The sequence below is a fragment of the Artemia franciscana genome, chromosome 21 (assembly GCF_032884065.1).
Source record: "Artemia franciscana chromosome 21, ASM3288406v1, whole genome shotgun sequence".
NCBI classification, from domain to species: domain Eukaryota; kingdom Metazoa; phylum Arthropoda; class Branchiopoda; order Anostraca; family Artemiidae; genus Artemia; species Artemia franciscana.
The window spans coordinates 14,600,360-14,616,509 of NC_088883.1; the positions used below are offsets into that span (position 1 = coordinate 14,600,360).

The 16,150-nt window shown below is 33.8% G+C and overlaps 1 protein-coding gene across 3 annotated transcripts in view; it reads right to left on the minus strand.

Moving 5' to 3' along the window:
* LOC136040984 (hemicentin-2-like) overlaps positions 1-16,150 on the minus strand; it is a 186,309-nt gene that overhangs the window by 64,529 nt on the left and 105,630 nt on the right. For all 3 annotated transcript variants that reach the window (XM_065725464.1, XM_065725463.1, XM_065725462.1), the window contains 2 exons: positions 4,883-5,011; positions 1,819-2,000 (listed from right to left, as the gene is read on the minus strand). In XM_065725464.1, the coding sequence (XP_065581536.1) occupies positions 1,819-2,000; positions 4,883-5,011 (311 nt within the window). The remainder of the gene's footprint in view (positions 1-1,818; positions 2,001-4,882; positions 5,012-16,150) is intronic.

Consider the following 16,150-nt stretch of genomic DNA (forward strand, 5'->3'; position numbering starts at 1 on the left):
TATTCCTTAAAGTTTTGATAATTTCAAATTTATTAAAGTAAAAAAAGACTAAGAGCATTTAAAATGTATTTTATTTTCAGTAAAATGCAAATTATGTTATGGTCTTGAGAAGGCACAGGGGTTTTCAGCCTTACTCATGTTAATTTCTGCTCGTTTTGAGTTTGCCTCGGCTATTTATTGTGATTTCTGTTCGTTTTGAGTTTCATTTATTTAATGATAGTGGTTCGTGATAGTTTTACGCTTGGAAAATTATTTGACTTAAAATCTGCTCATTTTTGTCTAAATAGAGCTCTTATTTTTCTTTGAAAAACTTGTTCTGTGGAACAAGTTTTTTAAACTAATATCTGTGTGTTTTTATATTGACATAGTTTTTTTTCATGGAAAAAATATTTTCTATCTTTTCAGTTTTTTCTACAAGAATCCATAGTTTGGGTTGATATTTGTGCGTTGGAGAAACTTCATCTACAATTTTTAAGCCAAATATGACTTAAAATCACTCTCAAAGGATTCTATCTATGCTCTTTAACAACCTGGATGTACTTGCACTCTTTTTATTTGTATAAATTGTATGAGCAGAAGTTGTAATAGTAGTAGCCCCAAAAGTTTCAACTTAATACGCTCAGTTGTTCTCGATATATTACTGAGATATCTTCTTGGGACCCATAAGGACAAAGCCTTTTGATCTAGTTTTAAGCCACACTTAGTTTTAAAGCATAATGGGCCAATAAAATGATTGGAGGGGGATTGACATGCCCAATATCCCAAAAGACATAGTTGCTGGACCGTTTTACTATGCTGAATAAAATAGTTGTCTCAAAATATTGGTTGGATGCGTTTGGAAAATAAATGGGTTTGAGAGAAAGGCTACTTGCCCTCTAATCTGTTTTTACTGTTAAAATGGGCACTGGAACTTTTAATTTTGAACCAAATTAGCTCCTTTACAAGTTTCAATGATATTTTAGCAATTATATATACTGGTAATATTTAATTATAATAAATATATTTAATTATCTATATTTATTCCAATTAATAGCATAGGTAGCAGCCAGTTCAGTTTTGCTCGTTATTTTTTGTCCCTGGCTATTTGCCTTTAATTTTTTTTTTCGTTTTGAATTAGTATTAAATAATAGGTGTATACGTGACCCCCTTTTTACACTCCATGAAGTCTTTGTGGGGGCAAGTGTTGCGTGTCTACTAATTATTGTAATTATCTTTTGAATATAACTGATCCTATAGGCTATTTCATATTTTGTCTTAATAAGTGGACAAAATGCTAAAAATTCGATGTCCTCTATAAGCTATCGTCTCCACCCCTGTCCTCTTTTTTCGATGCTGGTCATACTGACATCACCTGGTTTTGTCCATTTTAATGCTCAATTATATAAACTTAATACAACATAAATACAACTACTACTAATAACTCACTGCAGCATCAAGCCGCCTGAGGCCAACACATCTGCGCACGCTCCTCCCCCATCCCAATCTATTCATGACTTCCATCTTTACACCCTCCCAGGAAGTTCCCATTTCGCTTAAATATTCCTTTACGATACCTCCCACCCCAATCTTTCCATTTAACCCAATACGGTTGGCTGAAAAGATCTTTGGCAATATGTCCTCCTTCATTCGTATAACCATATCAACTTTTCCCTCATTATAGCCCTAGAAAGCGGGATTGAACCCTAATTTTCGTACACTCTACTGTTTGAAATACGGTCAGTCAGCCGAGTACCCAAAACAGTCCGTAGGCAATTCCTCTGGAAAACATCTAGCAAATTTTCCTCCGTTCTTCAGAGCACCCCTTTGATCAATACATACCTTATATCTGTCAAAATCTCGTATCTCAATTTGATGTTTTGCAGAATTTTCAACAAGTTTCCCATCTGACCGTTCCCAGTAGCAAACGGCTTCAGGAAAGGCTTCAACATAACATTCAAGAAGTCCAAGGCTTCCACTAACAATACCTATCATCTGATTCTGAATACGAATAAGGGGAGGAACTAAAAAAAAAAGAAACAAACAAAGATATAATTAAGATTTCAACATTATATTATGATTCAAGTTTAACTTAAGATCCAGGAAACTCAAAATGGGGTTTGTTTTGCACATTTTTCAAAATTTCGGCAAGTGGATTGTTTTCTAGAAAGTATGTGCACACCATGATTCGTTTGAGCCTCATAGGCTCGTGCTTAATATACCTCAGTGGTCTACAGCATGTAAGATCCTTAATTAATATTTATTATAAAAGAGAGAAATTTTGGTCAATTTGTAACACCCCGTTAGTACAAGAAACACTTTTCACGAAACACAAATAGAATTTGCTTTATTAAGCCCTAATGCAACTATGAAAGCTTAGGCTTTTTCTTATTTACAGAGGCAAAATATGATTCTCAAGTTTTTCTTCCTAAAGGTATTCGTTTAAGAGATTATTGAGAACAGAAAAATGCTCTCTTATCTCAACAAGGATCTCACAACACCAAAAGAGGCTGAGCATTAAATCCATATAATCCTGTAAGATCCATAATTAATGTTTATTAAAGAAGAGAGAAATCTTGGTCAATTTGTAACACCCTGTTAGTACAAGAAACACTTTTCACGAAAAACAAATAGAATTTGCTTTGTTAAGCTCAAATGCAACTATGACAGCTTAGGTTTTTGCTTATTTACAGAGACAAAATATGATTCTTAAGTTTTTCTTCCTAAAGGTATTCGTTTAAGAGATTTTCGAGAACAGAAAAAAGGTCTCTTATCTCAACAAGGATCTCACAACACCAAAGTAGGCTGAGCGTAAAATCCTTGCAATATTTGTAGCATATGGAGCAAAGCTACAGTGCCCCACACCTTAACGACTTGTATTTTTGGATTTAAAACTTTGTTTGGGATAGCCTACTAAGTCTCAGAACATAAACCAACCTATCATGGTTGTAGCAACAGCTTCTAAAGAACGAGCCACGGCCTGCAGTAACAGAAAGTCTAATTCGCGTTTATAAGAAAAAAACTGTCTAGCAAGAAAAAAATACGATTTTGAGCTGATTGAGGAATGGTAACTATTATTCTAGTCAACATTGATAGTTAAAGGTTGATGTGAAAACAAAGTTCTGGGAATTTAGTAAAAGAGCCTGAAACTCTCTCCTCTAAAAAAAATGGCGGTGAAAAGAACTGAAAATTATGGTATTAGAATAACCGTGGTCAAAAATACTGTATGGAAAAATTGCCGTCCCCTCCTAGAGGAACAAGGAAATTCACTTTTTTGCATGGATATTACTGCTGCGTCTCTTTTTTGTCTTATTTCCCAAGACAGACCATATTGAATCAGTGGTCATAAAATTTCAGGAGAGGGTTCATTAAAAAAAATCATAATATTTATTATTCCTTTGAAGCAGGAAAAGAGATCGTGCAGCAAAACAGTTGAATTTTCTTCCATTTTGTGCCACAAAATCTAAAGTTGGGTTTAAAGAGGGCCGAATGTTGGAGAATGAAAACTTGAAGAGTACCCATTCATTTTTCATAGTCTAAAACCATGAAATGGAGGGTTTGAGACCCCCCCTCCATCTTGAAAACAAGGAAAATTATTTTTGCATAGTTGGCATGTATTTCCTTATTTATTTATTTTTTCTGTCCGGGCTTGCAGGCTACCTTAAGGTCACAGAGAACCGTTTAGTAGCTCATTTAAAAGCTGCTGCTTCGATATAAGCGTATCTTATAAAATCTTCTTAATAAATCAATCACAAAATGGCAAGTGGCTCCAACAATGACACTCTTAGGTGCTATTTATGCAGTAGAAAGACTGAAAGCGTAACAAGGGTGCCATTGCAATGTCCATAGTCGTAAACTAGGATATAGTCGTAAAATAGGAGATTTATCATCTTGTATTTTCCCCTTCCAGCTCCCCTAACAAATGAAAACAGGAAATTCACTTTGAAAAAAGTACCTAATGATAAAATGTGATTTTTAATTTTTATTTTCATAAAAATAATTGAATGTATTATATGCAATTTTTCAAAGATACGGTGACGACATAGCCGTCGGACTCTTTATTTATGTGACGAAGTGGTACGCATTTTGTGGGAACGTTGAACAGAGGTAGGAAGTAAAAACCTAAATTCGGCGTCCTTTTGCATAAGAAATTCCTGTTGACTTCTTCAGTTTCATCCACCTAAATCAAAGAGAGGTCATTTGGAAGATTTATTGTGCATATTAAAAAAATGAAAACGACTGAAAATTCATCTAAAAAGAATAAGCTTATTTTCTCCCGAATATTTTGGGAATTTTCTGCTCCTAAAAGAACAAACTGTTCTAAAGGGTCGTTCTTGTGCCCAATAAAGCCCTAATTTTCGGAATTCTATACACATATAAGATTATCATGAGTTTGTAATATATCTTGCGCAGTCTGTGTAATGATAAGTTTGTTCGTTCGAAATTTCGATTTCTTCCTTTACTTCCATAAGTTATAATAAGTTTACTTCCATAAGGTATATAACTTCCATAAATTATAGATCATTAAGGGAATATCACTTCTTTTTCAGTTTATAACAGAAGTTTACTCCACAAGTTCCCCCTTTTTGTGAAACTCCGTCAACAACGACCAAAGCTACATGTTTTTAGCTAGCCCCATGACCAAAAATATCATATATATATATATATATATATATATATATATATATATATATATATATATATATATATATATATATATATATATATATATATATATATATATATATATATATATATATATATATATATATATATATATATATATATATATATATATATATATATATATATACAGGTATAAATAAGAGTTTGGAAATATCGAATATAAATTCATCCTTAAAAGGACATGAACACAAAGAGAAGAAGCTTGAAAAGTGAAACTTACAGTGAACTTCAATGATGAAGTTTTTGAAAGCAGGTGGTGGAATGCCATTATCTGCTATGCATGTATATGTTCCCATATGTTCCCTATTTATTCGTGTAATGTTCATAGTATGGCCAGTTACATCACTTGCTGAAATGGCAAAAAAAAGAAGACACATGAATAAAAAGTAATAAGTAAGTTTTGGATAATTTAAACTCTTTGATATCAATTTTTTTTATAGCAATATCCCCTCCCCAGAATCAAACAATGATAATTAAAAGAAAACCTTTAGCACTTAAATTCTATTAAACAAAATCTTGTAGATCAAACTTTCAATTTAAGCCATTTATACAGTTTTCAGTAATGCTTCAATAAACACTTAGCCTTTCGAGCCGGTTGTAGGAGTTTGAAGCTGTCCTCATATACGGTATTTTAAGTTAATCTAAAGTTGGTCTAATTTATTTTAAGATTTTAAATTCATTTTTCGTGTTTTAAGTCTCGTTTCTTCATTCACAGTCATTTTTTTCCAATTTCAAATTATTTTTCTAATTTTAAATTAACATATTTTATTTCTGCTCGTTTAAAGTTTTATATTTGATCATTACTTTTCACGAAAAAAATCATCAACACCAAACTTAACAATTTTTCCGTGCATAACGTTACCTTTTCTTGTTTATTTAGTGAAACCTACGGATATCAATGAATTGAAGACAGTTTTATTCAAAATCAATTCTATTTCACGCGAAACTATGCTTAGTGATGCAAAATGTAGCATAAAATCTAAGCAACATTTGCCTTCAATATTCCTTCTTTAGTAATTGTCAGGCGAACTGAATTTATTTTCTGGGACTATAAAGAAATGCTCTCATTTCATTGGTAGTCAAACAGTTTAAAAACTTTAGCAAATTATATTGGAAGAGTACAGAGAGAATCATAGTATCAAATAGGTCATTTCAATTTTATAGTATCATTTCAATTTTTTGAAATTAAATTGGAAAGAATGGAGTCTCTGCATCACAATTCATGTTTGGCCTTTGCGTTCATGTTCTAGCTGGTGAACTTCCGTCTGGATTTAAAACATTATTTCGACCTATTTTAGACCAGCATAATGTAAGTACCCGATCATCATCAAACCTGTAAGTACCCTTCACCCTGACTGTACGATCGGATTTTGCTCCAATATAACTTGTACAAGGTCATGGAACCTGTTTCCAGAAGAACTGAGAGGTAGGAGCTCCCTCCCGTCAATTAAAAGAAGAGTAGATCTTTTATTAGCATTGAAAAAGATTAGTTAAATATTGGTAATATATATATATATATATATATATATATATATATATATATATATATATATATATATATATATATATATATATATATATATATATATATATATATATATATATATATATATATATATATATATATATATATATATATATATATATATATATGTATATATATATATATATATTATATATATATATATATATATATATATATATATATATTATATATATATATATATATATATATATATATATATATATATATATATATATATATATATATATATATATTGCCCTTGAGCTTTGTTGATGGTGATTGCTAATCGAACATTCCCTGTGTCCCCGTCGTCATTTATATATCCCCCTGTGCCCCCCGGCGTCCTCGTTGTTGTTGTTTCCCTGTGTCTCGGTCGTCATTTGTGTCCCGGTGTCCCAGTCTGTAATTTCTCTTTGAGTGTCGCGGTCATCATTTATATTCCCTGTGTCCCGTTGTCCCGGTCGTCATTTTTGTCCCGGTCGTCATTTCTGTTCCGGTGTCCCGGTCTGTAATTTCTCTTTGAGTGTTCTGGTCGTCATCTATATTCCCTGTGTCCCGGTCGTCATTTATATTCCCTGTGTCCCGGTCGTCATTTGTATCCCGGTGTCCCGGTCTGTATATACAATCGTTTTTGAAATGGTATATGATGAAATAAATTTTTGTATTTTTCCCCTTTTTTCTTTTTAGTTTTTTTTTGGTTTTTACTTTTTTTTTTAGTTTTGTTAGTTTTTTTTCTTTTTTCTTTTTAGTTTTTTTTATTTTTATTTTTTTTTTAGTTTTGTTTTTCTCCTTTATTTTTCATTTTTTTCTTTTTTTCTTTTTTTTCTTTTTTAATTTTTGTAGTTTTTTAGCTTTTTTTAGTTTTTTTTTATTACTTTTTAGTTCTTTTTAGTTTTTTTGTAGTTTTTACCTTTTTTTAGTTTTTTTAGTTTTTTTTTTACTTATGTCCTGGTCGTCATTTTTACTCCCTGTGTCCCGGTCGTCATTTGTGTCCCGGTGCTTTGTTGATGGTGATTGCTAATCGAACATTCCTTGTGTCCCGGTCGCTTTCTCTTTGAGTGTCCCGGTCGTCATTTATATTCCCTACTAGCTGTTGGGGTGGCGCTTCGCGCCAACCCAACACCTAGTTGGTGGGGGCGCTTCGCGCCCCCCAAGCCCCCCCCGCGCGCGTAAGTCGTTACGCGCCATATTAGTTACGCGCCATTGTAGTTGTGTCCCTATGTCCCACCTGTGAATATATATATATATATATATATATATATATATATATATCTATTTATATATATATATATATGTTTTTAACTACGTAAAACTTCCCAATACACAACATTCTTCGCTGTCCCATTGTCTGTGCATATAAATAGATTGTCAGGTTTACCGACTCTTGAACATGCAACATATAATGGTCCATGGGAAAACAATCCGTATTCAGATCTATACCTCATGATTCTAATGATTGCCCTTGAGCTTTGTTGATGGTGATTGCTAATCGACCATTCCCTGTGTCGCCGTCGTCATTTATATATCCCCCTGTGCCCCCCGGCGTCCCCGTTGTAGTTGTGTCCCTGTGTCCAGGTCGTCATTTATATTCCCTGTGTCCCGGTCGTCATTTGTGTCCTGGTGTCTCAGTTTGTGATTTCACTTTGAGTGTCCTGGGCGTCATTTATATTCCTTGTGTCCCGGTGTCCCGGGCGTCATTTGTGTCCCGGTGTCCCGGTCTGTATATACTTGCCCTTGAGTTTTGCTGATGGTGATTGCCGATCGAACATTCCCTGTGTCCCCTTCGTCATTTATATATCCCCCCGTGCTCCCCGGCGTCCCCGTTGTAGTTGTGTCCCTGTGTCCCGGTCGTCATTTATATTCCCTGTGTCCCGGTCGTCATTTGTATTCCGGTGTCCCGGTCTGTATATGCATTCGTTTTTGAAATGATATATGATGAAATAAATTTTTGTATTTTTCCCCTTTTTTTCTTTTTAGTTTTTTTTTGGTTTTTACTTTTTTTAGTTTTTTTTTAGTTTTTTTCTTTTTTCTTTTTATTTTTTTTATTTTTATTTTTTTAGTTTTGTTTTTCTGCTTTATTTTTCATTTTTTCCTTTTTTTCTTTTTTTTTAGTATTTTTAGTTTTTTAGCTTTTTTAGTTTTTATATTAGTTTTTAGTTTTTTATTGTTTTTAGTTTTTTTTTGTAGTTTTTACCTTTTTTTAGGTATTTTAGTTTTTTTTCTTATGTCCTGGTCGTCATTTATACTCCCTGTGTCCCGGTTGTCATTCGTGTCCCGGTGCTTTGTTGATGGAGATTGCTAATCGAACATTCCTTGTGTCCCGGTCGCTTTCTCTTTGAGTGTCCCGGTCGTCATTTATATTCCCTATGTGCCGGTGTCCCGGTCGTCATTTTGTGTCCCGATGTCCCGGTCTGTAATTTCGTCAGTCGAAAACATGGCGTCAGTCAACACACAAACATGACATCACCCGACAGACCCACACAAACACAGACAACTTATTTTTACATATATATATATATATATATATATATATATATATATATATATATATATATATATATATATATATATATATATATATATATACATGTACATATACATATATATATATATATATATATATATATATATATATATATATATATATATATATATATATATATATATATATATATATATGTATATATATGTAATTTATTAAATAGAAATAGATAAAAAAAAAGTTAAAATTATATTTTATATGTACATGATGGTGAGGCGGTTTCCCCTGGGAAAAAGGGCAGGAGGGTAATTGGTAGTTATGTTGGAATAAATGAGAGGTAAGGTTGTTCCTGAGAGTAGGAGCAGTGACCATGCTGCGTATTATGTTTAACATGTAGGGATTGAGGATCTCATCGTTCGGGAATGGACTGAGTGTTGTTATTAGGTGCAATGTATTTTTCGATTTAATAATAAACCCTATTGAACTATTGAACTATTTGCTGTGCATGGATGTGTTCCCATATGTTCCCTATTTACTCGTGTAATGTTCATAGTATGGCCAGTTTCAACATTCACTGAAATGCCAAAAAAGGAAAAAAGTTGAATAAAATTATTGAGTGAATTTTTGCTACTTTAAACTCTTTGTTAACAATTTTTTTTAGCAATATCCCCCCCCCTAATTTAAAATCACGTAATAATAACAAAATCTCATCGAACAAACTTTCAATTTAAGCCATTTATACAATTTTCAGTAATGCATAAATAGAAACTTAGCCTTTTGAGCAGGTTGTAGGAGCTTGAAGATGTCCCCATATATGGTGTTTTAGGTTCATCTTAAGTTTAATCTAGTTTTTTTTTAAAACTTTAAGTTAATTTTTACTTGTTTTATGTTTCGTTTCTTCATTCACGGTTATTTTTTTATTATTTTAAACTACTTTCCTAATTTTAAATTGAAATAGTATATTTCTGCTTGTTCTAAGTTTCAAATTTGGTCATTACTTTTCACGAAAAATCATCAAAACCAAATGAAATAATTTTTCCGTGCATAACGTTACCTTATCTTGTTTATTCGGCGAAACCTACGAATATCAATGAATTGAAGACAGTTTTTATTCAAAATCGATTCCAGGTCATGCGAAACAATGCTTAGTGATACAAAAATGTAGCATAAAATCTAGGCAACATTTGCCTTCAATATTCCTTCTTTAGTATTTGTCACGCAAACTGAGTTTATTTTCTGGGGCTATAAAGAGATGTTCTCATTGCATTGGCAGTCAAACAGTTTAAAAACTTTAGCAGATTATATAATAAGACTGCAGAGAGAATCATAGTATCAAATAGAAGCATCAACGAAATCAGAGTGATAGAGTTCCAGCGGTGGCCGTATTTCCTAGCATGAAGTTTGACTCTTCCATATATAGAAAAATTCATAATTTTTTTTCATCTTACTGCATCTAATTGGTAAAGTTCCATAACACCCAGCCGAGGAATAAACGAGAAAATTTTTCTGTGATTCCTTCTACAAAAGAGTCTCCCCAGAGTACCTTAAAAATCAAAGTCATCGGGATTTCAGATGCTCCTAATAAAGCATATTTTTTTTTTCTTTTTAATTTCTGAAGTCTGTAGGCAGGCAATTATTTCACGTTATAGAGATTGCATCAAAGTTAGTCAGATAGTTTTACTAGAAGGGGAAGATTTTATAAGTAAATGAGAATATCTTGTTTCGTCTGACAATCCTTTGTTTTTCCCCCGGTCCTCACAAAAGAGTATTCGCTATAGAAACATTTTTGTTTTAATTATTAAGCGTTCACTCCAGGCGACGGACATAATCCTCATTGTTGTATTATAGAGCTATTGCATTACAGTCCTACATTTTTTTTTTGTCATCAGCTTGTAGCTGAGTAATAGAAATGGAAATTCAAATCCTTTTCCGGTATCTGAATCGTTAAAGGAAGAAGGAAAGTTCTCATTAATCTTTGGAATTTTCCGTCAAAATCTAGAAAAATATTTCCAAAAAAATATATTTCAAAATAAAGAGTAATATTAAAGCCAACAACATTCGGAAATACAGTCAGATAACAAGAAAAAATTACAACGAATAGAAAATAATATGAATAATCAAATGAAACCGAAATTGAACGGAAACTAATAAAAAGAGCTTTTTAAGTGAAATAAAATCACCACAAACAAGAGTGAGGTTACCACACCTTCAAGACGTCTAACAAGTATGGATCGCATTGCAAATTGTAAGATATTATAGGTTAAGTTTCTTTTTTGTAATTTGTTTGTGTTTTGTTTGTTGATTAACAGTTATATTTAATCTATTTCGTACCATATAACTCTTCATATTTTATCACTATTTTTTTTAATTGACATAGTTTTACTAACTCGTTAAAATATTCGTAAGGCTTTTTTTTTAACTTTTCTACTTACGATTTAAAATACTGTATTACTATTACAATTTAGGCGAAATTTGAATCTGAAGTGCAATATTCGATCAGTCCTAAGTTTCTGCTATGCCAATATAGATGCTTTTAAATTTGGGGATGACGGGGTTTTTGATCATACAGAATGAGAATCTGCATAATTTTTTAGGTTTGATGGGGTTGAAGCCATCCTGATTCCTACACAATAGACTCTAATCGTTAATATAAATATATCCGAACCTAAATAAGTGCTAAATAAATAAATAAATAAGTGATATAAATAAATTTATATCACTGTAACTTTTAAAGAAGATTTCTGTTTAAATTTATAAAAAGTTTTCGACCTGTAAAAACCCTTAGCAGTTGACACCCTTCAGAGGAGAAATTTTTTTTTGCCCAGTTTACAGCGTCACAGATTGATACAATTATTTTTTTTCAAGAGTTTATCTTCATAAAGGTCTACGTTGCCCTGTATAATTATCTGGATGTTTCAACCCAATCAGAGAGGTCATGATTTTTGAACTTATTTCCAGGCGTCATGAACCGATCCATTCAAACTTAGCTTCAATTTTTCCTGTATTTCGATCTAGTTTGCCTTAGAGCATACATATGTAATTTTCAAGCTGATCATAGACACGAAACTTACGGGCCCATTTTCGGTCGCTAAGAGTCTTTTGGTCAGGGGTTATCAAAAACACTCAGTACAAGCCCAGTAGCTCCTTTCGGTCTAGGCTAAATAAAAATTTCCACAGACCTAGGAACGGAAAGGTATGATTCAAGTTGATTAGAGAAAAAGTTTTCCAGCCCCTTTGGGGCCTCATTTTCTGGCAAACCAAAATCCTTTTTCATTTTCTTTTTTTTTACAGAATGAAATCCCTTTATCTAAAAAATATGAAGGTATGAGTTACAAACTGACAGAAAAAAATGGCCCGTTTTCAGGGCCTGAGCTTGTAGTACCAACTCAATATTATATATACATTGAGACCCCCTTAGCCCTGGAAATTACAGACGTAAATTTCGAGCTATTCGGGAATTTTTTTTGGCTCGCTTCCGGTGCCTTTTTTGTCTCTTATAGCCCTTTTGGGATCACATTGTCGGATAAACTAGTTTTTCTTCTTTTGCCCACTAAGATTCCCATGGGGCAAGAACTTAGAGTTAACTGTTTCAAGCCGATCAGAAAAAGAATTTTTACCCATTTTCGGGGGGACCACGAACCCCAATATGTAACATATTTTTATATTCAATTTCCATCGACCCAGGTTTTTGAAGTATTTTAAAATATATCCTATTTTCAGGCTTTGTATTTGGGTGACCCAATGTTTCTTTTTGGCATTGGGGGTTCCTGGAACAAAACTTACCGATACAAGGTACAAGAGGACAAAAAAAAATTTATGGCCATTTTTGGACCGAAATCTTAGACAAATAATTTATTCTTTCATTAGGGTCTCCGTCACCTAGGGTCTTGAGCAGTAGATTTCAAACTGATGAGAGACTACTGTCATCATGCCAGTTTTGTCCCCCTAACACCCTCCCAATAGAATAAGTAATCCCTTTGACTAAGGGAATTATCCAAGAAACAGTTAAGCCAATCAGAAAGCTAAGATCTACCAAGTCTACGTTTTAAACTTTAAACTTTTCCGTAAACGATGTTCTGTTTGCAGAATTTTGGGGCTTTGTCCCTGGGACTGCGATGGTTATGCCAAGAACAGAGGTAAATTCATTGGACATCTTGGTTATATGAAGATAAATAAGTATCCGGAATTTTGGATCTGACAGCATGGGGTGGGTTACAGGGACATCTCAGGGGAAAAGGGGCACGATAAGGTTTTTTCCCTCCGACCACTTTTGATCCTTAAATAGGGTACTATAATTTCCAACTTCTTATTGAATGACCTCCCTTCCAAATTTTTATAACCACAAAGAGAAACCAAGAGAAAAAGAAGAAAATATTGGCAAGGGGGGACTAGAGAGAATTTCCTGGAATAACGTCATTCAAGGCATCTATAGGAGTTGTTAGATATCAAGCCAATTAGATAGGAAATAAGCTCAGATCCTGGTTTTAGCTTTAAGATGGACAAAATCCAGCCTCTCAAGGAGATGAGCGGGATTCGCAAATCTTTTCGACAGGATATGCATCAGAATAGACTGTCGAATCACAAACCAAACTTAGGGGAAGAAAGGAGGGGATAAATCTAGTAAAAGGAAGCTGAATATTCGCTCTAAACGGGAAGGAAGGTAATAAAGAATGGGGTGAGGTGTCCCGGAAATCTATTCATCCTGACATCTGACAAAAGAGGCTGCCAGATCTCAACAAAATTTAACTGAAGGTTAGTCAAAGTGACCTAGTTGTACTTTTTTGGGTCCATATCAGATCCAACTTGTCAAGGGAGTGGGGAGGTTTAAATTTTAGTCACAAGTAAATCTACCAGTGTGATTTTCCTCAACTGAACTTGATAGGAAGTAAATTTATGTATCTCATTGGGTCTTCCAAGAGCCCATGTTCATTTCAAGCTCTTTGGAGAGAGGAAGCTCCTCAATTTTAGTTATCAGAAACATAGCAGAAAAGTTATCAGATGTAAACAAATTTAGTCAAAATTTTAAATAAGGTGTCTGAAACGAGCTTTTCAAAGAGGCCATATCCATCCCAAACTCCAAGTGGGAGGGGATTGCAATACAACCTACACGAGTCAAATAATCCCTAAATAATTCTCGTGTTCATTATGTAGAAAAACGGATCGCTAGACAATATAAAAGGGAAAAGAGATTGAATGTCTCAGTTGTGCCTTTTAGAGGTTGAATGCTGCTCCAACCTACGCAAAAAAGGAGGTCGCAGAATTGATATACTCAAAACGTATGCTAGAATACGGCCATCGGTTATAAACTAAAATGAGTTGTAAGCGAAAATGGGTCGCCTGTGTATACCTTTTAAGGACCAAATGCGACACTACCTCTGTTGGAAATGGGGAAGAGACAGGGGACAAATTTCTTACATTTAGAATCTCTACGATAATACTTATCGGATTTCAACAGTGCTAGATTAAAAGGAACAACTACTTTCCACATTCAAACTCATTCAAACTTCAAGCCCAATTCAATTTCTAAATTGGAAGGGAATTCCTATGTTCTTGTCATTGGGGAGTTCACCAGAAAGGACGATCGGGAGGAACAGGAGGGTAAGAAAGGAGGGCCTCAAGTTCTTACTCCAAAGGAAAGGGACACACTAGAAACGGACGTCAGGACTCAAACAAACATTGTCGAATACAGGAACTATACTCAAAGTTCTACCTCACTGGGACCTGTTCTCCGACGGAAGGGGGATATGGTTTTAAAAAACCACTTGTCAAAAGTCTAATTACTAGAGGACCGAGTGGAATTAAGACAATCTTCATAAAAAGTTATTGGTATAGTTTCTGTTGTTTGTGCTCAAAACTGCCTCTGTGAGAAAGGCTACATTGTTGCCATCCAAAACCATCACACTTTGGTTAAATTGGCATATATCTGCAGCCAGGACTTTAATTGGGCATTCAGGTGGCTCGAATCTCGTCTGAAACTTATAAAGCATTCACTTTTAGAGGGTTCATGGGTCAAGTTCTGGTAAAACTTCATGGGCTCTTAGTGCCAGAGCTGTAAATTTGGTTTATATTATGACAATATGTACTCATAAAGTGAGATTTCGCGTTCTACAGTCTAGGCAATTCAGTACACATCTTTGGACCTTTTTATAAAAAAAAAAAACTTGTTGCTTTTTCTAATGTGACAAAAGATGTTACTAGAAAATTCCAAGGGGGGAAAAACGTAGAAAAAATGTCATGAGCCCCACCTTCACAGTTACACTATTAACGATCCAAAGAGAACAAGAATATCAAGCCGTTTTGTCTTTGACAGGAAACCATTCAATATGGATTTCCAACTTTCAATAGTATTATGTTTAACTGGATTATGGATAACAATATTGCGAACATGGGACAACAGTAGTATGGGGCTAAGCACTACTGATGTAACAACCTGAGGCTCTAAAGAAACTAGATCCGAATGACCTACTTACATGAGCATAGTACAAGAGATACATCATTAGCATAATCCGGCCGGGATCTCATTTACATATACCAGTCTGATCATGGTAAACATATATTCAACCTCCATTAAATAAAGGGAATTACCAGTTATTATAAAACTTAATAAACCTTAATAAACTTAAACTCGTGACAATTATATGAATAAATTATCTTAAACGAAACCAATTTTATGACATGTATTTGGGTTAATTAAACCAGACTCACTTTATAATACGAAATGAATTTTAATTAATCAAAAAGCGAAAAATCTGCTACCCTTTTTTCTTGTGACACGCGCTTGGATAAATCAAACAGATGGATTTATGTTCCCCAATAAATCAATTGTTATGGCATTTTATTTGTTTAGAGGGAATTATCCCATGACAATTATGTGAAATTATTTTTATTTGATGTAAATGAAACTGGTCCTATGACACTTGCTTGGGTAAAGTAAATCGGACAAAATTTATAATACGAGCCAGATTTTAATGAATCAAAAAGTGACAAATCTGCTACTTCTTTTTTCTTACTTGGTTTAAGTAAACCGGCGGACTTATGTTCCTCTATGAATAAATTTCTATGACGTTTTTTAGAGGGAATTTATGGTCATCCGTGTTCTAACTCTAAAGGACACCCAATACCCCTTCTCCAACTTATTGTCCCCCTTTGTTTTGACTCTGTGTATTTGTAGAAGTTCGTTGTCTCTTTTTCTCTCTCTCTCAATGCCTGTGTGTCTGAGCAGGAGTTCCATGTTTCTGTGTGTGTCTTTGTGTGTTTCTATGTGTTTTTCTCTGTCTTTCTTTCTGTCTAACTCTCTCTCTCTCTCTCTCTCTCTCTCTCTCTCTCTCTCTCTCTCTCTCTCTCTCTCTCTCTCTCTCTCTGTGCCTGTGTGTCTAAGCAGATTTCTTCTTATGTCTGTGTTTGTCTTCGTGGGTCGGAATCTGTATGTATGTGTTTTTGTCTTTTCCTCTCTTTCTATGCCTGTGTGTCTGAGTGGATGT